Source organism: Uloborus diversus, chromosome 1 (assembly GCF_026930045.1).
Source record: "Uloborus diversus isolate 005 chromosome 1, Udiv.v.3.1, whole genome shotgun sequence".
In the NCBI taxonomy this organism is placed as follows: domain Eukaryota; kingdom Metazoa; phylum Arthropoda; class Arachnida; order Araneae; family Uloboridae; genus Uloborus; species Uloborus diversus.
Window position 1 is genome coordinate 27,665,420 of NC_072731.1, and position 26,926 is coordinate 27,692,345.

A 26,926-nucleotide genomic window follows, 5' to 3' on the forward strand; every position below is an offset into this window, starting at 1 on the left:
AACAGCTGCTGAATTAGGAGAGAATGATTTTATGGAAAGCAACGGATGGACTCAGCGTTTTAAATCAAGAAATGACCTAGTTTTTAAAACGTTATGCTGGGAAGCCGGTGATGTGGATGAGAGTGTTTTAAGTGATTGGAAAAAATCCGTGCTGCATGACATTTTGATGTGGATGTGTTTAATGTTGATGAATGTGGATTTTTTTATTGAGTCTTGCCCAACAAAACTCTTGTTTTCAAAAATGAAAAATGTGTGGGAGGGAAGAAAAGTAAAGAGAGACTGACAATTCTTTTAGGAGCTAATATGGATGGCTCTGAGAAACTAAAACCACTAGTTATTGGAAAATTTCACAAGCCACGTTGTTTTAAAAACGTGAAATCTTTGCCTTTAGATTACGATGCAAACAAGTCAGCATGGATGAGTGTGAACATATGGGAGAAAACTGTAAGACGTTTCAATAGACACTTTTTAAAAAAGAAAAGAAAAGTTGTTTTCATCGCAGACAATTTAGCTGCTCATAGCAATATCCCTCAATTGAAAGCAATCAAACTGGTTTTCTAACCTCCAAATGTTACCAGTGCGTTGCAGCCTTTGGATCAAGGAGTGATTCAAAATTTCAAAATGAACTACAGAAAGCTTCTTCTGAAAGACTTGATTTCAGCAACTGATAAGGAAAAAGACTTTCATGTTTATGTGCTTGGTGCATTTTTTACATTGATAAAAGTTGGAACTTGGTGTCAAACACATGCATTTCTAATTGCTTCAGACATGCTGGATTTCAAGATTCTTTGAATACTGTGGATGTGGATGAAGTAAGAAATGAAGATGATGAAGACGATGTTGCTTTCAGTGTGTTGATGCAGGATCTAAGAAATCGCGGCTGTTTAATAGAAGGTGAAAAGGATTAAGCAAACCTTGACGATAAAATTGTTACAACTTTTCAAGTTTCAATTCCTGAAATTGTCTCACAAGTTATGGACACAAATACGATTAAGAGCGAGGAAAACGACAGCATGCAGAAGTTGAGGCAGTAACAATAGCAGAAGCTCTTAGAGCCTTAAATGTCGTAAGATAATTTTTTGTGAGCCATGAAGCAGCTGAAGAACATTTTCAAAAGGTTCAAAGTTTAGAAAACATAGTACAAAAAATAAATCCAAAATCGTGACAGTCTAGTATTTTGCACTACTTTAAATGAGGTAAGTTGCAAATCATAAATTGCAGCTGTACAACATTGAGCATATTTGTACACAATTTTATTCTGAATTAAAATTTTAATAAATAATTTCCTAATTTCTAATTAATTGCATTCATTTTAATTGACTCAACTTAATTAAAACATCATAACTTAATCAAGTGATAGAGTTATGAGAATATTATATTTCAGAATTTGTTTTTTGATAAAAATTTATGAACCGGTTATAAGGTCACTCTGCTTATAAGGTCATATTCTCGAAGTCCTGAGGGGTGACCTTATATCAAGGTCCGACTGTATATGTATTCCTTCAGTTGAAAATGTCCCATTGATTGAATTTACGTCAATTATTGCACTATATTGAAACATTGGACACTTACTTTCATTTTCACACACGCATAAACACAGGAAAATTTTATAAGTTTGATTAGACTAGGTATAAAGTAATCTCTGGCACACCAACAAACAATAGATTTTTGAAGGTTGAGGAATGTGTCCCTGCAGCATTTATCTACAACAAGAATTTAATAGACATTTTGTTCTGCATTCCTGCAAGTAATGCTGAGATAGAAAGGGTCTGGAGTAACATGAAGGATAGCATTGGAATGAAAAGTGTCTCCACTGAGAGGGACACTTTACAAGCACAGTTGGGAGTAAAATGCAATGGAGACAATATTTCAAACAAGATCTTTGTAGAGCCATCAATTTATGATAGAATCATGAGCTGAAAAATGAGTTTCAGGCAACCAAAGTTTTCCAACTAAAACTCCACAAATTTTCTGACCTAAATTTGTACTGTATTTACAAACATTATTGCAAAACATTATTTTTTGTTGTATATTTATATCCTTATGTCAAAAAACAAATTCATTAAAATTTGTTTGTTAAATAGAGAAAATAATTTTAATCCCTAAACTTGTTGTTAATATTGCAAACAGTAAATAAGTCATTCACTTTTAGCGCTATTGATATACTTTATAAAACATGGCTGCCAAAAATGCAAAAGTGGAGACCAGAATGACTCTGGCCGCCAGTGGCTACCCTAAACTTGTTAATATTGCAAACAGCAAATAAGTCATTCACTTTTAGCGCTTAAGATATACTTTATAAAAAGGGCTGCCAAAAATGCAAAAGTGGCGACCAGAATGACTCTGGCCGCCAGTGGTTACCATTTAGAAATCCTGGTCTAGAGCTTTACCAAATGGGGTTAAACAGTGTGGAATAGCAAGAAACAGAAAAGACAAACTAAAACAAATATTTTACTTCCAGTAACCAGCTGGCATAAGAATGCTAAGACATTAATAAAAACACTCTTAAAGACATATCTAATCCATGATAAAACTAAAGAGTTTACATGGAAATAATTTTAAATTAAATTTTCAAGCAGTATAATTATTGCTGCAAGTTAAAGTGTAGAAGTAATGTAGTTTACTTACGTAAATAACAAACATTTATGTAAAACAAATTGAAAACTTTTAACAACCAGTCATATTGAGCTATTCTCTATTCAAGAATTTAGGTTTTAATGAATGAATACAGCATTTTAACTATTGAAAAATATTTACATATGTGCACGAACTCAATTTCAAATGATTTCATTATTTGGTCGGGGGAAAAAATTCTTTGACCACTTTTGTAACAAACAACATTGAAATGCAAAAAAACAATCAATTAATTTCAATATAAATATATGTGTATATAAATTGGTTTTAAAATAAAAGAATTTTTAAAGTCTGAAAAAACCCTTTGTATAATCTGAGGCGACAGCGAATAATACGATGGCGAAAAACAAAGTTGATTTTGATTGAACATTCAATTTTAGCAATTAAATTTAAAACACAAAGTAATAACTTTTAAACTTTTATCAGTATTAATTTAAAAAACAAAGGTTTCTTCCTGAAATCTTGATTACAATATGCTAAATTACTTCAAGACAATGAGTAAAGACAAAGGAGCTAAGGCACTAATGAGGGCTTTCCCTTGCCTGCAGGGTTGTTTATTTAACATAGCATGGAACACTTGAATGGAAAATTCAAGCTACGTAAAATAAACAACTTTACAGACACAGAAGCACTCTTAGGAAGTTCTTCATGTGGTTAGTAAGCTTTGATTCAATACTGACGTTGAGGAAAAAAGATGCTCAAATGTGCGGCAGTATATAATCGGACCTCATTCATTATACCTTTCTTTAAAAAAAACAGATAATTGGCAGAAAATGAGTACAGAATTAAGGTACTCAATTTTGCAAAGCAAAAAAAAAACAAAAAAAAAATCTTTTATTTAATTAATTTTTTCTAAAGGTTTGTGATTTTTTCAAATTTCTCTGATATTTATATTTTCCTGATTAATAAAATTCCCTGATCTCCCTGATCTGTGGCCACCCAGTAGTATTTAAAACATTTTCATAACCCAAAACATACTTACTTAGATGCAGAGGCATTCATTCCTCCTTGACTGTTCAAATGATTGTTATTGTTAAAGAAGACTTGTCCAACAGAGCTTGTTTGTATATCACCAGCTGACAAGAAATTTTTTGAATTACTTGAACTGGCAGCTGCTAATGACTGCTGCACAGGACTACGATGTAGTACATTAAAGCTAGGGTGCCTAATCTCAGGCTGTGGGGTGCTCTGAATTTGGGAGCTTTCTTCCATCAAACGACGAGCAAAATGTTGTTCCATCTCGGACTGTCTATGACTTTGGGGGTCTTCTACGGGACGATGAGCAAAATGTTGTTCTATCTCGGACTGTCTAAGATTTTGAAGTTCTTCTACTGGCCGACGAGCATGCTGGTGTTCACGTAATGAAGAACTGGAACTAGAACTGGAAGAGGAGCTGCTAGATCTATTCTGATGCTTCCTCCGAGAACTTTCAGAGGGCTTTGATTTCCTCTCTCGGTTTCTCAACTTCTTGGCAGGAGAAGGCTCTTGGCGTCTTCGAGATGTTGCAGGAGAACGGTCCCGGTTTCTTCTAGTTGGTGAGGGGGAACGTTCCCGGTTTCTTCTAGGTGAGAGGGTACGCTCACGGCGTCGTCTAACAGGTGAACGAGAGGTACAGGTTTCGCGATATCGTCTTAGTGGCGAGTGGGTACGGTCACTGTATCGCCTTGGTGGGGTGGGTGTACGGCGTCTCCGGGGTGGTGAAGGGGGGTACCCGCGGTAGTGCTGGTCCGAAGCAGAACATCCGTAATTTGACGCATTATTCATCTCCAGTCTTGACGAGAACTCTCCATATGACCTTATTTGAACATCATGAGGGTAACTGAAATAGAGTTGAGAGTAAGCTGAGATAGGGTTAAAAGTAAATCCAAACAACACTGAGCAAAGAATTTAAAAACTGAATACAAGCAACCAACTCTCCGATAGTAGAGAACAGCCTAGACAATCTCCTATGTGAAAAGGTCATTGTATGAAATCAGGATACAAAAGTTCATTAAAAAAGTACTTTCTTTTTTAACTCCACACAGGTGTTGCAGCATATTTTTATCCTGCTTTCTGCAACAAAATTTCTGGAGCCAATTTCTTTTTGCAACACTATAATTTTCTTCAATAGTAAATATATATGTAATGGCATCATAGTAACACTAGCTGGTTGTGCATTTAAAAATGTTAACATTAATGCTATAGCTTTATACATTTCAAAACTCTCATAATTAGACTGAAATCATTTTCCTTGATTTTTCCCTGATCAACTAAAAATATTCGCCGATTTTGTATCCCTTACTGCTGTACTTCCACTCTTCCTTGATACTTCTGGTATACACCCAAACCTTTCTGTGCAGTGAATAGGGACTGCATTTAAAAAAAATCGCACAAAACTTCACAAGTAGCTATAAAAAGTGGTTTTCGTAACACAGTTAAAAAATACTTTTTATGCGGTGGATATGGATTGCATGAAAAAAGTCTCATGTAGGAAAGAACCCAAAAACTTACGAAATAACTTCAAATTGCTTCTTCAAAACGAAATTTAAAAGAAACCAAGTGATAATAATTTTGCCGAATAGAACAAAATTTCCAGAAAAAAAGAATTTTTTGGAAGGTCACAGTGACCTCACATCGAGGTGCCCCTATCGTCACTTGAAGATACTACCTTGCGCTCGTTTTATAAATAATTTTGCCAGTTGAGTCCCGATCCAACTGAAATTTTCATATACCGCTCAAAAACAGATTTGAGTGAATGAAAATTTTTACACTATTTCAGACATTATTTAAATGTTGACATTCTAAACTAAATAGGAGAACGTATGAACAATTGAAGACAATTTTTAAAAATACCATTAAGTAAACATGGTTCCCACTCTAAAGTTGAAATGAAAATAAAGCACTTTAAAGCACCCTTTTTTTTAGCTTCTACAACATTGTATGATGCTTCAAAACATGAAATAAAAAGCATAAATAATTTAATATAAATAATTCATTATTTTAACAAAATGCATAAAAAAAAACTACTAAAATACGCTACTGGCCATTAAAAATGTTACACCAAGAAGGCAACATGGTACAGACATGAAATTTAAACGACAGGAAGATGATGTGATATCCAAATGATTAGCTTTTCAGCGCATTCAGACAGCGCAGACGCCCGCAGCGACACCTACAATGTGCTTAAATGAGGAATTTGTACAGCCAATTTCCCAAGTGCAAATTTAATTTGCACGTTGCTGCATGGTGGAAAATTGTTGTGATGCCTCGTACAAGAAGAAAAAATGTGTACCAGCACATTTCTGCCTTTGATAGAGGTCGAATTGTAGCCTACAGGGATTGCGGTTTATTCTATCGCAGTATTGCTGCTTGCCGTTGGTCGAGATCCAATGACAGTTAGCAGAACATGGATTCAATGGTTTCAGGATGGTAATACAGATAGCCATGCTGGTTCTCAACGGCCAGTAATCACTAGCAGCCGAGAGGACAGGCATGTTATCCGCATGACCTTAATGGATCATACAGTCACGTCACAAGCCCCGAGTCAAGAAATGGGGCCATTTGAAAGACAGCAAGTGTCTGCACGAACAGTTTGGCGACATTTACAGCAGCATGGACTGCCAGCTCGGTGACCATGACCGCGGCTACCATTGACGCTACATCACAGACAGGAGCGGCTTTGATGGTGTGATCAGTGACAAACCTGGGTGTGCCAATGGCGAGACATCATTTTTTCTGATGAATCTAGGTTCTGCTTACAACATCATGATGGTCGCATCCGTGTTTGGCGACATCGTGGTGAATGCACACTGGCAGCGCGCATTTGCCATCGTCATACTGGCCCAACCTCTGGCGTGATGGTACGGGGTGCCATTGGATACATATCTCGGTCACCTCCTGTTTGCATTGACGGCACTATGAGCAGTCGGCGTTACATTTCAAATGTGCTACAACCCGTGGCACTACCCTTTATTCAAGCACTGCGAAACTTTAAGTTTCTGCAGGATAATGCACAACCACATGTGGAAGGTATTGCGCAGACTTTCCTTGATACAGAAAATGTTCGACTGATCAGCAATATCAGGTCAGCACGTTCTCCAGATCTCTCAGCAATAGAAAATGTCTGGTCAATGGTTGCTGAACAACTGGCTCGTCAGCTAACGCCAGCGACTACATTCGATGAACTGTGGCATCGTTTTGGAGCTCCATGGGTGTCTGTGCCTGTACATGCCATCCAATCTCTGTATGACGCAATGCCCAGGCATATAAGCGCTGCTATTGCTGCCAGAGTAGTTCTAAGTGCTAATTTCTCGAGATCTATTCACCCAAATTTCTTGAAAATTTAATCATTTGTTATTTCTAACATAATATATGTGTCCAATAAATATCATTTTGTTATCTGCGTTTCTTCCTGGTGTAGCAATTTTGATGGCCAGTGGTGTAGTAATAATAGTAGTGAAAGTAATAGTGAAAATAGAAGAGAAAGAGTTATGGGACATACATCACTTTGTACAAAATGAAAAAAACACATCACTATTTTTTGTTTCCAGTTTATTTTTGGTTTATTTCTCACAACATAATAAATACAATTTTGCATAGTCAAAAAGTGTAATTCACAGCTTTGCGTAATAGATGTTAAAATATATCATATATAACATAAATATAATATATATAACTCATATCATACACACTGTGTAGATGATTAATTTTCTCCAGCATTCAACTTTAGAAATCAGTGTAATTTGGAACTTTTTAACACATTCATGGATTCAAATATTTACAAGAAATTACAGAAAAACAGTAATTAGGTGGAGGGAAGGGGGATCAGAATGAAAAATGCGTAAAAAGGTTTAAAAAAATCTTCAACAGAAGATTTTAAGTGAAATAATAAAAAGTCACTATCATATTTCCCTTGATTAAAGCAAAACAAAAAAAAAAAAAAAAAATAAATAAATAAATCTCTTAATATACCTAGCCCACTATCAGATTTGATTGAATACTTTGAATCACAGGTGAAAAAAATGACCTAATTGCATAGTGATTAGAAATGGCTACAACTATTCAATGAAAAAAATTGGTAAGATTTTCACAGAATGTAGTCGGAACTTCAAATTTATTTGCAGGGCCTGAAATGGACAACCCCTAAATGTTATCCATGTAACCAAAGGAAGTCACATAGAAAATCTCTGAGGTATATATACAAAATTTTGAAGTTCCGACAACCACCAGCTAAATAATACAGACGCACCTGTGCACGCCATGTGCAGATACATTTGTTGTAGATATGTGCATTAACTGAAAATTGTTAATATTATCTGTATTAAATACTGATCATCTTCAAAATTTGAAGATAAATTAATGAAAAAATTTCATAATTAGTTTCACGAATACATTATTGAAAGCAAAAGGTACTTTTTACTAAAACTTTTACTTACCCACTGCATATTGATTTTCATTCCTATAGATAGTTTTGAGCTATGTGTGCAGATACTTTGTATTTTTATCTTACTATGAAATCTACATTCTGTAAAAATCTCACCGATCATTTTTTTTTCCATTAAATGGTTATAGCCGTTTGAAATTGCTACATTCGTTTTGACTTACTCTGTACGCATTAGTATTAAAGTACATAAGATAATAGTTCACATTATTCATTCAATATTCCAAAATCAGCATAGAAAATTGTTGCTGCAGAAGCCCATGTAAATGTTTATACATCATTTTTCATAAATATAGAACACTCATCTTTTATCATCCTCTCCAAAGCTGGTATCAACAGTGAAAGTTGCAAAATTTCTTGAGACAGAAATTTTAAAATGAAAAGGGAACACATGTCCTAAATTTATTGTTTTAGTAACTGAAAGGATTAAGCACAAAACTTTAACCTTAAGAAATTAAAACTTGTTTTCCATGAAAATTGCTCCAATAAAGAAATAAATTATAGCAAATTATCATGTTTACTTTTTTTAGATAATCAGTAGTACTTTTCCCTTTAATTTCATCCTATAATACAAATTAAATAAAAATAACTTTTAAATAATTAATAACTTAATAACTAATATACTTTTGTGAAATTTTTCCAGATTTCATGAACGCACCAATAATTTATTACCATCAAGTAGGACAAGTTTGCCTTGGAACACCTTTGTTGGTTTTTGAAAACAATGATAATTGGTGCTCTACTGTGTTCCAGCTAACAGCAAACAGATGCGATACCTGCAAACAGATGCTACTAAACCAGCAAATAGATGAGATAGTGTTTTTGTTGCACAACCATTTGCTACTACTGCATCTACTAGCTGGTTTTAGAACCTACTAGAGTACCAAATATTGTTTTTGAAAACCAGCAAAGTTGTTCTCATTGACGATACCTTTCTACTTCTACAACGTTCTGTCTGACTTTAACTCAATTTTTTTAAAGAAATGAAAATCCATCTAAAGATGGGAATATTTTGTTTCTGGTTAGTACCCTGTGTGGACTACAACCTCTTCCCTAATCCACCGAGCAGTGCTAGTACTTAACATAGATATTATAATTAAGAGCAGAAAAAAAAACCTTTCTATTGGAGGAGTCAAAGGCGGCGGTGGTGGTCGTGGACTCCTTTTCGCTGACCATGTTTGCAAAACTGAAAAAGAAAAAAAAAATTTAAAAAAATCAATAATTAAAATCAATTACTAATTATGATATGTGTTAGGAAGAGAACTAACTACAAGGCAACTGTTAACTGATGAAGGTATCAGTTTCTAATACATCCAATATAATCGATAGCAGAGTATGTAGATTTATCAGAAAATTTAGAACAGCATGGTGTTCATGGAATGAAATCACGAAAAGTTCATGCAAGCGAGAAAAGAGAATGGACAATTTAAAAGGAAACTGAAATAAAAATTAATAAACCTAAGTCAATCAAAATCTTAATAAATGGCTTGCCAATGGTCCAATTCTAGATAGCTAATAAAGATGCAGCTGATGCTGCATCTGTCTGTCCTGTCCATCTTATGCTCAAGTTAGCAATTACATGAGAAAGTAAAACAGAGCTTCCTTCTTATTAGCAATCACTTACGTACAGATACACTTCTTCATGCTTTGGCAAACAAAATTATGTCAGCACCTAGTGGGGTAGCATATGGGGATGTTTGATCATATGTAGCACATTTTGCGGAATACAGAGTTGAGATGAGAGGTCAAGAATGAAGTTCCCCAATTTCTAGGTTTTCCAGCTTATTTTTGGAAAAAAAAATTCAGGTTAAGAGATGCCAATTTATCTATTGCATAGATGTTGATATAAAAAGATGAAAAAATAGGGAGACTTTCAGGTAATGAAAGTCTTAAAAAGAAGAAGACATGTTTCAAAAAAGATCGGACATAACACAATTTTCATACTTATGTTTGAAAAGGTTTCATTTTTGCGATCACAATTGTTTTTGTGTATGGTTTTCCCCAAAATTCAAATAAATGAAAAATCCCATTTTTAGGGAATTTTGCTGCTTTGAAGAAAATTTGGAAATTATTCAATTCATTGGGAAGTTAGGGAAAAGACATCGAAATTCGGGAGTTTTCCAAACGAATCAGGGGAGTTGGCCATTATGCTATTGGGTCCTTCACATTTGTCAGATTCTTTCAGCACTAGGAGTGATAGACTTAAAACAAACAACTTTCAACATGCAATGTGGAGTTGGAAAGCAAGCGGCAGAACCCAAGAGGGCGCTTTGTCTGAGGTAGATAAATCATTTGGCTTTTCTAGAATCTATCAATTGGACACTATTCTTCACCAGAGATGCCTCAGTATTCAAATTCGGAGAAGGTAGATAGGTTCTTCATGTACTGGCTTGCAAATGGCAAAGCAGTAAGACTTTACCAGAACCGAGACTTTTTCGAACACCGTAGGACCTCTCTGCACTAACTAGCGCTGAAGTTGTAAATGTTCATGATATGCCAGGAATATTCCAACATGTGCAGTATTTAATGCATTGACAATGTAAAGCCTGTATTGCAGCTGGCAGTCGCTCCTTTGGGCATTTTTTATAAATAAAGGTTCTTAGTCTTCATATTGTTGTTCTTGTGGTCTTTTGTTGTATTCTCCATTTTTTGCGAAGAGGGCACCCTCTTGCAGCCCACCATGTGCTTTCCGATCACACATTGTATGATAAAAGTTCTTTGTTTCGGCAAGGTCTATCACCCTTAGGGTATGGACCATTTATTTTGCAACATTCTGTATACATAATATGAGGAGGAGGGGACTGCAAATCAGTAGGCAGTTTTCAGACATTTGGCAGAACTCAGCAGAACTAAACTCATGAGCATTCAAATACTGGCAGGAATAGAACTTCTAAAACAAGTATCTAAAAAAAAAAGTAGAAAATAATGAGATAAATATAAATTGATTTTTTTAGGGTGCAAAACTAAAATTAAATTTAAAAGGTTTAAATTACAGATGGAACAAAGCTTCGGCCATTCCACTGAATAATATATTGATATTGTCTTTTAAATTCAAAATTGTTCCTTATTATGAATCATAACAGAAATTTATATTTAATTCAAAAATTTCCGTTGAAGCCAGAATTCATTCAAAAATCAATAAAACATTTGTTAACAATGAGATTCTAATGAAAGTCACACTATGTTAGATTTAGTTTAAAATTTTATTAAAAAACTTAAGTTTTAAAATGAAGCTATATAAATGCACTGCATTAAACCTTCTTCAAATATTTCTAGCTTTGAAACAAATAACAATAGTGGTGTTATTTATATATACAAGGGCAGATATGCAACTAATGCGGATCCTTAACAATAGTTTTTTTTTAATTATATTTTATTTAATAGTTATAGGTAAAATATTTCAGATTTTTAAATAGATGCATTAATCCTGACAACACATTTTAATTTGTGACATTATTAAATCATTTTCTAAAATTAAATACTAACTGATAGACTAGTAGTAAAGAATGCATGATATTACGTTTAAAAAATCATCAAAAATTGAAACATTTTGCATTAGGAATGCTTAAATATTTACATTAATATTAACACATAATCTAAATAGTTGGCACTTTATTTTTGGATAGTTCTATGATTTAATATTCCATCATATCAATTAGTTATTATAAAGATAAACTTAATTGCAGAGCATGCCTTAATACTCCAAATAAAACTTTATATTACTTACTAGCAGCACCCGCACGGCAATGCCCGTGCTAAGAAGTTAAAAGAAGTCTGTTGAAAAAAACAAAAGATCCCCCCCCCCCTTCTGATGTTAAACGATCATTTTGCTTCAACTAAAATGCCTACACACCTTTTAGTACACAAGACCTATTAAAGTCTCTCTGGAACTTAAAACTATTCGCCAAAACACATAAAAAGCTTAACAGTAGCTTTAAAACTCAAAAAAATCCTTCAATTACCTCCAGCTCAGTCACTCCTATGCTGGTTTGATAAGTGCTAATATGCATGAAAATGCAGTCCTCAGGTTGGAATTGACTGAGCTGGCGGTGTTTTCATGTATTTCTGCCTTAGCCCTGGCTATAGGGCAGTACTTACTGAATATACCTACCTTGCCTTCAATATTCGAGTTGAACCGAACCATTGCCTCGGTCACTCGTCTGGTCAGTGCTAATTCTGTATTAGCTACCAGTTTGTTTGGCACTCTTGGCTTCCTTAAGAGGTTTTCCACCTCCAGCTTAGTCACACCTATGCCGGGCTGATGAGTGCTAATAAACACAAAACTGCAGTCCTTGGCTGGAATTGACTGAGCTGGCGGTGTTCTCATGTAGTATCTGGCTTTCACGAGAAAAGCTCCCTCCGTCAAGTCTGAGCCCGTCTAATGCCATATAAACGGACTTCATTCATTTTCTGTAAGGGTTAGCAGGAAGGCTTTTTGGTGCCATTTTGCAACTCATCTGCTCGCCTTTGTGCGGTCATACGGGTTTTTCCACTATTAAGTTCCCTTGGAAAAATGAGACATGCCTCGTTGCTATAGCAGTAGACAGGTGCAGACATTTTGGCGATGGCTTTTCTCGTGATGGTTGGAAAGTACATGGTTCATCGCTTAACGCGCCAAGCAACCACGTAACTGTAAGCCTGCCCGTTAGTGATTGAAGCGTTTTTCCCCCTGCAATTTAAAGTGTTTCGCCAAATAAACTATGCTACAATAAAAACGTTATAAAAAACAATCACGATTGAATAATACAACAAATCAAATTATTTACTTAGATATGTAGCTATCTTCAACTATCAGAACAAAAACATACGATGAATAAATAAGGAAAACAAAACCCAATAGAAAAATCCTGCAAAAACAAATTATGTACCTGAACATCGAAAAAGAAAACGCAATCAAAAATCTGTTCGCTGATCACAACAGCGTAGCATGGGCATTAGGGTGTCCCGAAAAAAAAAAATTCCGTTTTTCTTAATGCAAGACCTCTCAAAATTTGCGAAATCGATCGTAAATTACAAAAATAATTTAAAAAATAGAACAAAACTATATCTTTAGGGCTCTACCGATCGTCAAAGTTTTGAAAAATTGTCATTTTTATGGCAACTGAAAAAGAAGTACTGTGAATAAAGTTATAAATTTACTGTGAAATAAAAGCTCGACAGCTGAAATAAAAAGATCGTGATTCGTAATATCAACACGAACAGAAAAAAAAAACATATGTTGATTACTACTGTAAATGCCTATATGGGAATAACCCCCATTTCCGCAGTAGAATCGTCCACGAAGCTTGGCGCCACGTCTCGATTTGCATGCAACAATATGTTACTGACGACTTCGACTTTGTTTGGTTTCAACTCGCTAATTCCTTTTACTTGTTTCGAGGGCTTTCTTGGCTTGACTCACGGGTGTTTTCTTCGTAGCCAAAGTAATTTTAATGCTATAAAAGTACAGTTGCAATTGTTAGTGTTATATGCCGATTCTGTTAGTTTTAAGTAATGAGTTCGAGACATAGTGAGACTACTTGTGCTATACTGGGACCCTACAAGAAACTTGATGATCGGCAGCTACCTACTGTAAAAGACATCATAAAATTTATTTTATTTGTCAGGAGCGAACAGAAATGTATGCATAATGGAAAGGACCCTTCCAGTTCAGATATATATACAATTGTTTCAGAAAAAATCAACAGTATTTGGACAAAAGCGTTAATTCCAATCGTAACTAAGGAACGAGTAATTCAATTATTGAAATTCTATTTCGAAAAATACGTCAATTTGAAACAATACCCCAGAAGCAAACGTAGTGATAATTTTGAAAATAAACTGAAGTGCTTTTTAGAGTCATCTGAGAAGCTCTTCGACGTTGCGGCTTGTAAGTGCCCTGTATTTGAGTCTTATTCGTGTTTAAAACCTAAAAAAGTTCCCATCAATGAGAGAAGTTTCTTGTTGGATCAAAGAAATGACAGGAAAATGGTGATAAAAGGTGTCGATAAGAAAGAAACAGCTAGATTAATGAAACAACAGCAGAGAAAACTTGAAAGGGCAGCAAAAAAGTCTTCTATTGAAAATAACGATTCTGTCTCAGCAAATTTTGATGACGATTCGATGCGTGAATTTTCTCCAGAAACGTATCCCATAACAGAGACGAATACGGCCTCTACAGGGACACCATCAACTTCAACGACAAATAGGAATACACTGATCTTGCCAACAGTTGCTAAGGTCTGTGATAGATACGGTTTGTCGACGCGATCTGCTGCTGCTGTTGCTTCTGCAGTTTTAGCTGATGTCGGCTTGGTTTCAAAAGAAGATTTAACTCTAGTTGTTGATAAAAACAAAATCCACAGAGCTGTAGCTAAAGCTTGGAAAGAAGCTTCCAAAGATATTGAAAGTATTGTTATAAAAAGCATTTACTTTGATGGACGTAAAGACAAGACTCTGATAAATGAGAAAATAGGAACTCGTTACCATCGCAAAGAAATTTTAGAAGAGCACATCTCAATTTTAGCAGAACCCGGATCAATTTATTTGGGACACACAACGCCAAGTCGTGGCACTGCAAAGGCAATTCTAACTTCGATTACAGCTCTATTAAAAGGTCAATGCTTGAATTTAGAAGACGTGATTTGCGTTGGATGTGACGGAACTGCAATAAACACCGGTTGGAAGGGTGGCGTGATTCAATATTTAGAGGAGTATTTGGAAAGACCATTGCAATGGTGTGTGTGTATGCTTCATGCCAACGAATTACCCCTTCGTCATTTATTCTTGACCTAAGATGGTTGCACTTTGGGTCCTAAAGAATATTCCGGACCTATTGGAAAACAGTTAGCTGGTTGTGAAAATAAAATGACATTGTCTTTTTGCGCGGTGGATGGTAATTTGCCTAATTTGCCGAAAAATGTGGTTGATGAACTAAGCACGGATCAAAAATATCTTTATGAGATTTGTCAAGCTGTATCAACTGGTTTCTGTAGTCCTGAGCTGGCAAATCGCCAACCTGGAAAAATGGCGCACTCGAGATGGCTTACTTCTGCTAATCGTATACTCAGACTGTATGTAAGTACTCTTAATCCAACAGAAAATTTGCGATTACTTGTTAACTACGTGGTTAAAGTGTACGCTCCAGTTTGGTTCTTAATCAAGCAAAAGTCATCTTTTAAGGAAGCAGCCAAACATCTTTTTAAATGATTGTGTACTCTCGATTTTTACCCGAAAACTTGAAATCTGTTGTGTATTCTGTTATCGAAAGAAATGCTTTTTTTGCGCACCCAGAAAATCTGCTGATCAGTATGTTGTTTGATGATAGGGAGCACATTCGGGAGTTAGCATTACGAAGAATAAAAAAAGCTAGAGAGGCTGAAAGTAGCACTAAACGCAGAATATTTAAAACACCAAAAATTAACTTCTCTGCTAAAGATTATACGGAAATAATTGTCTGGCAAGAGTGTCAGGTTACAGCACCACCGGTTCTTCGACATATTTCTAACGAGAACCTTCAAATTATGGCAAAAGATAATACCTTAGAAATCGTTGACTTTCCTTGCCACTCACAATCTGTGGAAAGATGTGTTAAACTAATAACACAGGCTTCACAAAGTGTTACTAACGCTACTTCTAGAGATGGCTTCATTAGAACCAGGTTGCAATCTCGCGCAGAAATGCCAAATTTTGGACACAAAAATAAGTTTAAATTCTAAACTTTTGTCATTATTTATAAACTGTAGTTTGTTTATTTTGTTTTCTTGAGCTTTGTTTCATTAATTTCTTAAATAAAATGCTTTCTAAACTTTATTTTTGTATTTTTTAAATCATATCGTTTAGGTCTGTCAAAAATGGAAAATATGCAAAACTTCAAAGAGCGGTAGAGCTCTCAAGATGACACGCAATTCCATTTTTTTTACCTTTTTCGTGATCTGTGAAAAATTTCACAAATTTTGACACCTCTTGTGATAGTGTAGCTCAAAATTTTTTTTTTCTCATATATGGACGGGACACCCTAATGGGCATGGTTCCTTGCAGCTATCCACATTGTCAGCCAGTGCCCTCTTGAAGAGTTAACTTATCCCACCATCTATTAAGAATTCATAGAACTAAACAATTAATTAAAATTTTAATTTGTAATAACAAATATTTCGGTCAATCTGGTTTAAAAAAGAAAATAAAATAGCCTATAGCCTTCCTCAATAAATGGACTATTTAACACAAAAAGAATTTTTCAATTCGTACCAGTAGTTCCCGAGATTAGTGCATTCAAACAGACAAACTCTTCAGTTTTTTAATATTAGTATAGAAATAAATTTTCCCGTTTTCATAACATTTTTTATTGCTGCTGCATTTTTATTGGTCATAGCATCAGGGGCAGAATTAAGGGAGGGCAGGCGGGGCTACTGCCCCGTGGGCCTCAACAACAAAGCCCCCCCCCCCCACAGTAAAATTTTTACAAAATATCCTAACTTTCACGGGTTAGCAAATTTTACGTTTTTTCTCCCAGACATTTTTTTTGTATTTCTACAAACAATCCTTGCATAAAAATAATATTATTATGGATATAATTATAGGTAATATTAGAATCGGATATTTTTGAAAATATGATGATCTTTTCGAACCCTGATTAGGGGCCTCCACTCCTTCGTTGCTCCGGGGCCTCCACACTTCCAAATCCGGCCCTGCATAGCATTATGTTAAATAGCCTATAGATTTTCTCAATGAATGGACTATTCAACACAAAAAGAATTTTTTAATTCGAACCCCTGGTTCCTTATACGAGCGCGCTCAAACTGTTCAGCTTTTTTAATTGAATAATTACTAAGAAAAATAAGACAAGTATACGTCATATAATTTTCTTTTACAAATCATTTTTAGCATTTTTTACTGTTCTTTGAAAAGTACCCGAGATTTGCCTCATGGCTGACTCGAACCTACACTCACTGGATCACGAAGCCCACTCTCTCAGGTCGAGCCACCGCATGTTTTGCATTCGAAGCATTTTATATTATAATATTAATTTTCCCGTTTTCATATCATTTTTTATTGCTGCTCCACTCCTATTAGTCATAGCGTGATGTTATATAGCCTATAGCCTTTCTCAATGAATGGACTATTCAGCACAAAAAGAATTTTTCAATTCGAGCCAGTAGTTCCTGAGATTATTCCGTTCAAACAAACAAATTCTACTGCTTTATATTATTTGTATAGATTCTAATGAAAAATTAGAAATATGTGCTTTTTTAATACTACCAGGGCAAAGCAAAAGTAATATCTTAACTGGTGATACCTATTAATTCAAAAAAAGAAAAAAACCCAGTAAGCTGAAAATGTTGAAAAAACTAAGAGTAGTAAAGTACATGGAGAACTACATGATGCTTTTAAATGCTAAAATTCAACATACAGAGCAGCCAAAGCTTCAGCCATTAGTTGGTCGAAGCTTCGACCAAATTGCACTTAGTGTCATTGCTAGTTTTTAACTCAAGGACCTTAACTCCAAAAAAAAAAAAAAAAGTAGTTTCAAATTTATCCACTCTCAAATTTATCAATTCAAGCTTTGCAGCTTGAATACGTTTCTTAAAGCAGAAAACTTTCGAAGAACAATAGCAGTGGTTGCAAATTTGGATAGACCATATATTCAAAAATTGGAAGAGAACAAAACAGAAGCACAGATACGCATGCAAGCAGGAAAAACAAAGACAGTAGTTGGATGTTAAAACTTCATTCATTATGGTAACAGAAGTATACTTTCAAAAACAAATTGAAAAAAAAGATACAATAAACTGCTGTACATACCTTCCTGTTTCTCAATTTCTTTCTTTACAGTTACGCTACCACGGCCAAATCTCTGTTCGAGATCTCCAGCATATTCAATGACTAAACTTTCCAAGGTAGATTTAGAAAAGTTGCCACCATCAATGTTGTGGTATCTTTGGGGGTCATTTTCTTTCTGCAAGAAAATTTGGCATAACCTTATGTAAATATAGATTTGTTACACAGATTTGAGCATATTTTAAACAATGTGTATTTCTGGAATTTAAAAAGAGAAAGCCACCTAAGCATTACATAGTAATTCAGTGGCAGGAGGTGCTTGCAGACAGTCTTACATTGCTAATCAAATGTGAAAATAAGCATTACAAAGGCGGATGAAATGTCAGTAAATCAAATATTTGTAAACTTATAACTGAAATTTAATTCAATACTATTCCAAATAATTAAAAAGAATTTTATAGTTGTAATGATAGCGACATTATAACTATAAAATATGTAATAAAAAAAAACACTTATTGATGGCACGAAGCGCCGAATAATGAAGTTTCATCTGCTATACATATTGAGCTTACTAGCATTGAATGCACAATAAATGTATAGTATTGACTATCAGGGTTGTCCGTTTTTTTTCAACTCCTGTAAAAAACTTATATTAACTTTTTTCATTCAAGGAGCATTTTTTAAGTCTTAACTAGGAGGTCCCCACCTAGCCTCCCCACCACTCACTAACCTCTGAAGATAGCTTTGCAATTTTATTTGGTTCATTAAGATTTAAAGTGCCTGTTAAGAAGAATCGGATTAAAATAAACCTTATGATTAGAACAAAATAAAACTTGCACTCTTCTTCCAATAGAAAATAGTTTCAAAAAAAAAAAAAAAAAAACCCTCATAAAATTTAGAAAAATATTAAAATGCAACTTGACTGAACAAAAATAGATTAAAAAAAAAAAAAAGATATTAAAAAAAAATGCTTCAAATAGCATCCTTTCCCTTGCATCCAATCTAACTCGCACTGCATTTCATAGTTTAAGGGCCCCTCGCCCTCGTATATAGCAGAACATATGTTTTGTATGCTTGAAAAGTCACTTTCAAATTTGTGGTCTCTAGTAATATTTTACTATTTAGCTTTGGACTTGAATTCTCTTTCGAATGACATAGGATGTTGAGCGTTATGGAAAAATGTTCATCCTTTCAACAGGCAATTTATGTGAAATTTTAGATTAAAAAATTAATTACCAAAAAAAAAAAAACTAACTCAAAATGCAATAGTACCTCCTTTATGAGACACCTCTATTTAAGGGACACTTTTTCTGGTCCCATTTGACTAGGTCCCATTGACCCCTTTTCCCCCCTTTGACTAGGAACCTCTGTATATTTCCTTCTCACTAAGGGACACTCTATTTAAAGGACAGAGAAAAATTACAAAAAAAAAAAGGACAAATGCATATTTTTTGTTTAAAAAATTAACTGGTAAAAGTTTGTCTTGACATTCTTGCTAATAAAGAAATATGTTTGTGAGTGTGTGTGTGTGTGTGTGTGTATTCTAAAACTTTGCTGAGACCTACATTTATGCTTTTCCTCCTCATGGGCTCAGCCCTGACAGATAGTGTGCCTGCCGCCCATGACAAGCTTTCTGTAGAAAACTTAAAATGTGATCACACTGTTTTTTCATTGTAAATTACGTGAGATCACCCAAATCCATGTAACACATTCATTAAAAATTGCAATTAATGAAAATCAGTTACAATACTTTGACACAGCAAAATGTTTGATAAGATTTTATTTATTTATTTTTTTCCAGTTTCAATAATTCTGAATTTTCTCTAGCATATATGCAACATTTTTAATACTTAATCCTAAATGCTATTAGTTTACATCTGGTATGAAATTCTACTGAGTTCAGTATACAGTATGCACAAATGCATTAACCTCCGAAGAAGGGACACCTCTATTTGAGGGACAAGTTTCCTGGTCTCCTTAGTGTCCCTCATTGAGAGGTTCTACTGTATTAAAAAATATATTGGGGCTTGAAGTAATATACTCAGATATATAATAGCCAATTCACTGATCGAGTAACACTGACGTGACCAACAATGAAACTTGCGCCATAGCAAGCGTGACGGCAATATTTCATTGTTGAAGCACGAAAAAATTGAGTTATTTTATGAATAATTAGATAATATTTTTTGGCAATCTTTGTGAAGCAGAGAAGGGCTTTGTTTTGACAATGCTGAACTAGATCAAAAAGGTAACTTTGCTGGTCAGGCATTGGATAAAGATAATTAGATTGTCCGTTTTCAGCTCAAGACAATATAACAAGATGCATGTTTTATTCTGATAAGCATTTTGCATAAAATCAACTTAAACTAAAATATTCAAAAATATATTCTGTCATGAAATATATGATAAATTTACTTTTTCCACAATCAATATTCAACATTTATCTCTCTCTCTCTCTTTTTTTTTTTGAACACGTGAAATTTTACCGGAAATTCCCCGATTTTTGCAGATTTTCTGTTTATTTTAAACAAAAATTCTATGTTAATGGATTTTGACTTACATTTTCTATTATTAATATACCCTATGTTTTCATTAAATAAAATTACTTTATTCATGTTTATAAAAAAATCATCAAGAATTTATCAACACTTTAGTTAAGTTAAAACTCTTAAAACTGATCTACATTGATTCAGCCTCAGTAAATGTTATATCATTTTGCAGTTATCAACTGATTTTTTTTTTTTTTTTTTTTTTGCCTCTGCATTTGTGTGGTACAAAAGCTTATTTCATATTCTTTTGCAAAAACTTGATTTTATTCAGACTCATTCTTAACATTTTTTCTCCCTTTTCAAGCTTTTATCACTCCTGGCGAGATGATAGGTTGTTTGTTACATTTTAGTATGATTGAGCATAATGTTAGAAATTTCAATTGTAGATTGAAATTTCAATCTACAATCAACCTACCTACAATGAGGCTTGAGAAATCAATTCAATCTACAAGATTGAATTGATTTCTCAAGCCTCCTGTTGCCTAGAAAAGCATCATGGAGTCGTTAAGGATACATAGTAAGGCTTTTGTAGCAAATTTATACCAAAACATGTCCCTGCTGATACATGATTAATTTTCAACACTGGCATTGCTAAAGTTATAAAATTATACTCTTTCATGGAGTTTAAAATACATCTTTTTACAAATCTGTCTTTTTAAAAATGATAACAGTCTGTTTCTAAAACAAAAGCATATGCTTAAACATTATAAAAAACTGGTGCAACAGCCTATGGGGGCCAAGGGCTATTGTGAAGTATGCCAATCTCAATTTTCCTATTTACTGCAATAATGATTAAATTTTTAATTATATTTGAAAGATGCAAAAAGATTGAAATCTCAAACAGAGCAAGCAATTTTTAGGGAACCACATGTTTAACACTGGTAATATCTAAAAAAAAAAAAAAAACCCCTATAGAAGTTAAAAATTTGACAAATTTCAATTAAAAAACTTGAGACATTCTACTTTTATGTATGTTCCTCATATTATGATAATAAATCAAAGTATGACAAAATCAAAGTATTAAAATATGAGAAAGACAATTTCCAGAAAAATATATGTTGGAAATAAATATTCCAAAATATCTAAAAGCAAATGTAATGAATGAATACAAATAAGAATTTTTGCACACCTACATAGATAGAACTGGTCCAATTTTACAAACCCAATTTTTACATGTGGAATTGTTGACGTGATTGAAACTATTGCTCTCTCTATCTCTTCTATTCTGATCAGGGTTCGCCGGAATGGACTCAATTGGGTTGGACCCAATGGGTTTTTTCGAAAAACCCATTTAAAAAAACCCATTATTTAGCCCACTTTTGGGTTTTTTTTAATTTCCTGAGAAGTTTTTAAAAAATTAATTATTTTATATACTTTCACAATTTAAACTTCTTTTTTATTTGTTCTTCACCACAGAAATTGGACATAAAAAATGAATTTTTAACTTTAATAATAGTATTTCTTAACGGCATTAAAAAAATACTTCAAAGATTTTAAATAAATATATTTAACTTTTTTTTAACTGGTCTATAAATAACTCAAATTATCTTGACTAAGTCCTGTCATGTCTGATTTTCTCAATATTTGTAGATTGTACAGAGGAAACTACTCTTTACTCTAGCTAAAAGGCTTTCATGTGAATTATTTTCTGCAAACCTACACATCACAAATCTTGAATAAACAAAGTATATTTTTTAGAAATTAACAGGTTTTAAACGGTCGGACAGAAAACAAAATAGGATCTACAGTATTTTCATTATCTTTCGAAGAAGTTTAATATTTCTTATTCTGTACACAGAAATAGAAAAACAGGCAAAATAAAATTCAAAGAAATGTCTTGATTAAGCTTGAATTCAGTAAAAAGGGATTTAAACTACTTGAGGTTCTACAGTAGTTTTGCATAACAAAATGAAATACAATAAAGTAAAATGCAAAAAAAAAATGTAGTAATTGAAAACGAACGAACAAACAATAGATTTTATCACTCGAGAAGTAACTTTGCCCTAACTGTTGGTAATCACGAAAACTAAAAAATCTGAAACTTCACCATTCTTGGGTTTTGTCATCTTTTACACTTTTCTTCAGAAAATGCTGAATTTCCAGCTTTTTTACCTCAAGACAATTTTTGTGCTTTGGCCATATACTTACGCTACAATATGCTACAAGCACCCCACATTTTCCCTAAAAAAACAAAAAAACCCACATTTCTTTTAAAAAACCCAGCTTTAGTTGGGTTTTTTTGGGTTTTATTTAAAAAAAACCAAAAAACCCTGGATCTATGGGCTTTTTTAAAAAAACCCGGGTTTTTGCCAACCCTGATTCTGATCCATATTTCAAAAAAAAAAAAAAATCTTGTCAATTAACTGTAGCTTTTTTGCAATTAATATTTCAAAACAAACAAGATTTTTCACTAAAATATCAGGAAAATTCGCACTTCAAAATTTGGCTTTCCCAGCGTATTTCAGGTAGTTCAGGTAGTTAATCATTTGCTATATTTCCAAAATGACATGAACTGCTAAACAGGTTTTTTCCAGTTACTGAAACTATATTTTGCTTTAAAAGTGAGAGAAGGAATCTGGTGAGCTAATTTTTCTTTAGAAAAAAAGGGAGGGGGGAGCAAAACATTTCACCTTTCGGGGCGAAGTAGCGCAAACAGCTGCACAAGAAATTAGACTCACTCTGAAGTAAAATCAGGGAAAATTGTGTTTTTGGTGTAACGTGGGCAATAAATGCATTTTTACAAACCTGGTGCAGTGTTTCACCCACAAAAACTTCATTGTCATCAGGAGGGAAAGGAAACACATTAAATTAAATGAAAAAGAGGAACGATGCTACCTGTTTATAACTTATTTGGTGCTAATTGAAAAATTTCTTTTTTTACAATTTTCACCAGTGGATTTTATTACCTTTTTTCTATGTTTGCTGGCGAAAATTTTTATTGCATTTTTTTGTTTCTGAGGCAACTTTTACAGTAAAAAGTAATTTGGTTTTTCTTTTTTTGACAGTAATTATTATATGCAAGTATGAACTGTAGCATAACAGCTCTCTGTTTAAAGAAGCAAATGAACTTGCTGCTGGGCAGATGGAGATGAATAGCCTATAAAGAAGAACCAACTGGCAGCTTTAGTTGACCAGTATTTAACAAGAATGCCTGTAAAACACTTTTTTCGTACAAAATACAGTAATGGATTTATGTTATGAGTTTCAGTAGGTTGGAAACATCAAGGGCTAATGGAGACAAAACAAACCATGAGCTAAGACTATTTAAAATTTCAAGGATCTAAATTCTTATAAATAAAATCTTTGTAACAGACTGAAATAATACTTTACAATTACAAGAATTAATTTTCAACCAGATCTAGGATGAAGTGTCACAAATGAAAAGTAAGTAAACTTACTACATAAGCCAATCTATGTTTGTAAGACAAGATGTGTTCGATCAGTAGACTTCCCATCGAAACATTAGAATGGCAAAGGTAGCACATGTAAATTGGGGCTGTGGCATTTTTTCTATAGATTTCATCAATATGCTTCAACCCTGTAAATAAATAATAAAGGGAAAAAAGGGTTACTTAATTAAAATTTTCACTTTTAAACTGTACTAATGAGTAATGTGAAAAAAATTTCTTAAGTTTTTGCATCAACACTAAAATTGCAAAATTGTATAGCCTAATGCCACAAAAGATAAAAAAAATTTACCTTTTTAGGATTTCAACTTTTGAAAATTTAGAGAGGAGAGTCTCTTCTCACATTACTTAGTCAAGGTATTTTTTTGGGACCTCAATTTCAAACAATTTCTGGTAGAAAAGCGCCATATCAGTTTAACATTGCCAACAATAGCTTTTAAATGTGGTTTCAAGAGGGAGAGCTCCAGAATCTCTCACTCCTTTCCTTAACAGCATCTAAGATAGCTTTGATTGCGTTTTTCGAACCTCAATATTGACAAATTTTTGGGAAGAGCTCTCGAACATTCTTTTTTGACCCGATGTAGCTAAATGCACTTTAACGTTTTCAATTACAAAACATTCTAAGGAAGAGTACCCACCTTCTTCTCTAGTCTCAACATATAGCATAAAATTACATTTTAATAATTTCACTATCACAAAATTTCAGAGAACAGCTGCTGAACACAGACCCTTCTAACGTCAAAGATATCCTGAATAAATTTTTAAGACTTCAAAATGTATAAATTTCAAAGGGAAGTGTCCCAACCACCTTTAACAAAAGTTAGTACGAAAGATAGCCTGAAATTTAACAGCATAATTTCCATTTCAAAAAATTTCTGAAGATATCTACGCCCCTAGTGGCATCTAGTGTCGTCCCCCCCCCCCAAAAAAAAGTCAAAAATGAGATTTAAAAATTTTTAATTTAAAAATTCTTGGGTAGGGGGGGAGTAGGAAGGTGGTGAATCCCTCATTGCTTTCTTTAATGCACCAAAAATTGACTAAAATTTCGTTTTTAGCAACTTTTGCAGAGAGAAAAGTCTCTAAATCCTTTCTTGGAAAAGATAGCCTGAAATTGACTCAAGTTTAGCAACCTATTTCTGGAGGAAAACCTTTCCCCTTTTGTCTATTGCAACCAAATGGTCTAAAAGTGCTTTAATATGTTTTCCAAAAGCGACCAGCATTGCCGATTGAACTTTAATTCCCAAATTTGCAATTAAATGTCAAATACATTTCGATAAAAACTTTCAATTAAGGCATCAAGTGCTTCATTCAATGTGTTTAGCGAGTAAAATAATTACCAAATTTAACAAAATGAACATGTACTTAAGACTTATAAACTATTGCTCTACCCTTTCCCCTCCACACATACTTTTTTTGCAATTTCATTTTTTTTTCGTGGTTTTGGGGGAGTTACAGTGTCCTGATCTTTTTTTCGAGGTGAGGCAAGGACTTTATATTCATTTTATCACCCATTGGCGCAACCAAAAAAGAGTGTTAGGAGGGCACTCTTAAAAAATTCTTGCTTTCGGAAGGTAGGGGGTGGTGGGAGGTGGGGGGGGTTCTACAGTCTGGGGGACTACAGTCCTAAGAACGTATTTTTAGACGATTTTTGGTCGGTCTAGGAAGATTGGACGGCAAGCACTCTGGGCGCTGGGAACGTTGGGCGGCAGTCATATTGAGTGCCGGGAACATTGGGCCCAATGTGCTCAGCGGGCAATGTTCCCGGTGCCCAACCTTCCCATTTCGGTTTCTGGTAATGCTGCAGAGAGGAAAAATTCGGGGGGGCTTCTGCCGAAATGTTTTTAAATTGAAATATTTAAAACGCCATTATAGGCTATTTTTGTTGATGTTAGTGTTATGGAAGGAATGGGACTTTTTAAAGTTGCCCTTGATTGATTTTTTTAAAAAAAAATAACGAAATCTATCACCCCTCCGCCCAACTTTTTGAATTTGAAGTTCTAAAAACGCAGCTCCGGAATGACTTCATTTTTGTTACGGGCAGTGAGGTTCTGGGGCTCTCCCCAAAAACTATTTTGAAATTAAAATCCGATTAAACAAAGTTTTAAAGAGATATTCAAAGAGATATTCAGTGATACTAGGTGGAGGGATTTAAACGCTCTCCACCTTAAATTTTTCGAAACTAGTTTTTTTCGCTTTCAGATTTCATACGGGAGCAGTCGGACCCTACGTCCGAAATTTTTTCGTAAATGTAGTCTCAAAACCGCGACTGTGGACCATATTTGGTAACATTACAGGGGTTTGGCCATTTTTCAAAATTGAAGCTCCAGAAAAACAATCTTAAACTATTTTCGATGCTTTCAGAAAGCAAGGCGTTTGGTATTGTTCCCTGAAAAAGTTTTGACACTGAAGTCGTGAAAACAGGTTTGAGAAGCTTATTAATGGTGGTGTGGAGGGGGCTTGCAAAGTGTAGCATTTTGAAGACTTTCCTATTTTTAGACCGACTAGGAAAAAGGAAAAATAAATAAAAATGGGGCAAGAGGGGAGATAGGTGAAAAAAATATGATGTGTCGGACGAAATAACCTGATAAAGAGTCGGTAACTTTTAAATTTTTTCATTTTAAGGTTATTTTCAAATATAATTCAAACTTTTTTTCCCCAACATTAGGCGCCTTTGGAAAGGAAGAATTCGAGAATCCTCCTCTGAAAGGTAAAACGCAATTTCAAGTTGTCTTTGGAGACATTTAGAGGAAAGGAGAGGTTTCCGAGATCTTCCCCCAAATTTTTCAAAATTGAAATCTTAACGGAACAATTTCACACTACTTTTGGAAGTTAACCTTAGTGAAGTGGTGTTGGTTCGAGAATCCTCCTTTGGAAATGCTTTGAAATTGGTGTCTGAAAAACGTTTAAATAAATGCTTCTTTAGGACATCAATTTCCATCGTCACTCCAACCAAACAACTAAAAATTATTTTAAATTTCTTGTAGAGGACGCGAATTAAGGAGTGAAACATTTTGAAGATCCTTCTTTTCAAACAGACTAGGAAGGGAAAAAAAAAGATGAGGGGGAGAGAAAGAGAGGGGACTTGAATTTGCTAAGCAATAAGCTGCATTTGTTAAAAAAATTAAATTTAAAGATTTCTTTTTGGAAGAATTGAGATTTTT

General features: G+C 34.1%; 1 protein-coding gene across 3 annotated transcripts in view; it reads right to left on the reverse strand.

The window, feature by feature from the left end:
- LOC129228536 (uncharacterized) overlaps nucleotides 1-26,926 on the reverse strand; it is a 133,726-nt gene that overhangs the window by 32,535 nt on the left and 74,265 nt on the right. For all 3 annotated transcript variants that reach the window (XM_054863233.1, XM_054863227.1, XM_054863220.1), the window contains 4 exons: nucleotides 23,757-23,896; nucleotides 17,834-17,987; nucleotides 9,170-9,239; nucleotides 3,617-4,453 (listed from right to left, as the gene is read on the reverse strand). In XM_054863233.1, the coding sequence (XP_054719208.1) occupies nucleotides 3,617-4,453; nucleotides 9,170-9,239; nucleotides 17,834-17,987; nucleotides 23,757-23,896 (1,201 nt within the window). The remainder of the gene's footprint in view (nucleotides 1-3,616; nucleotides 4,454-9,169; nucleotides 9,240-17,833; nucleotides 17,988-23,756; nucleotides 23,897-26,926) is intronic.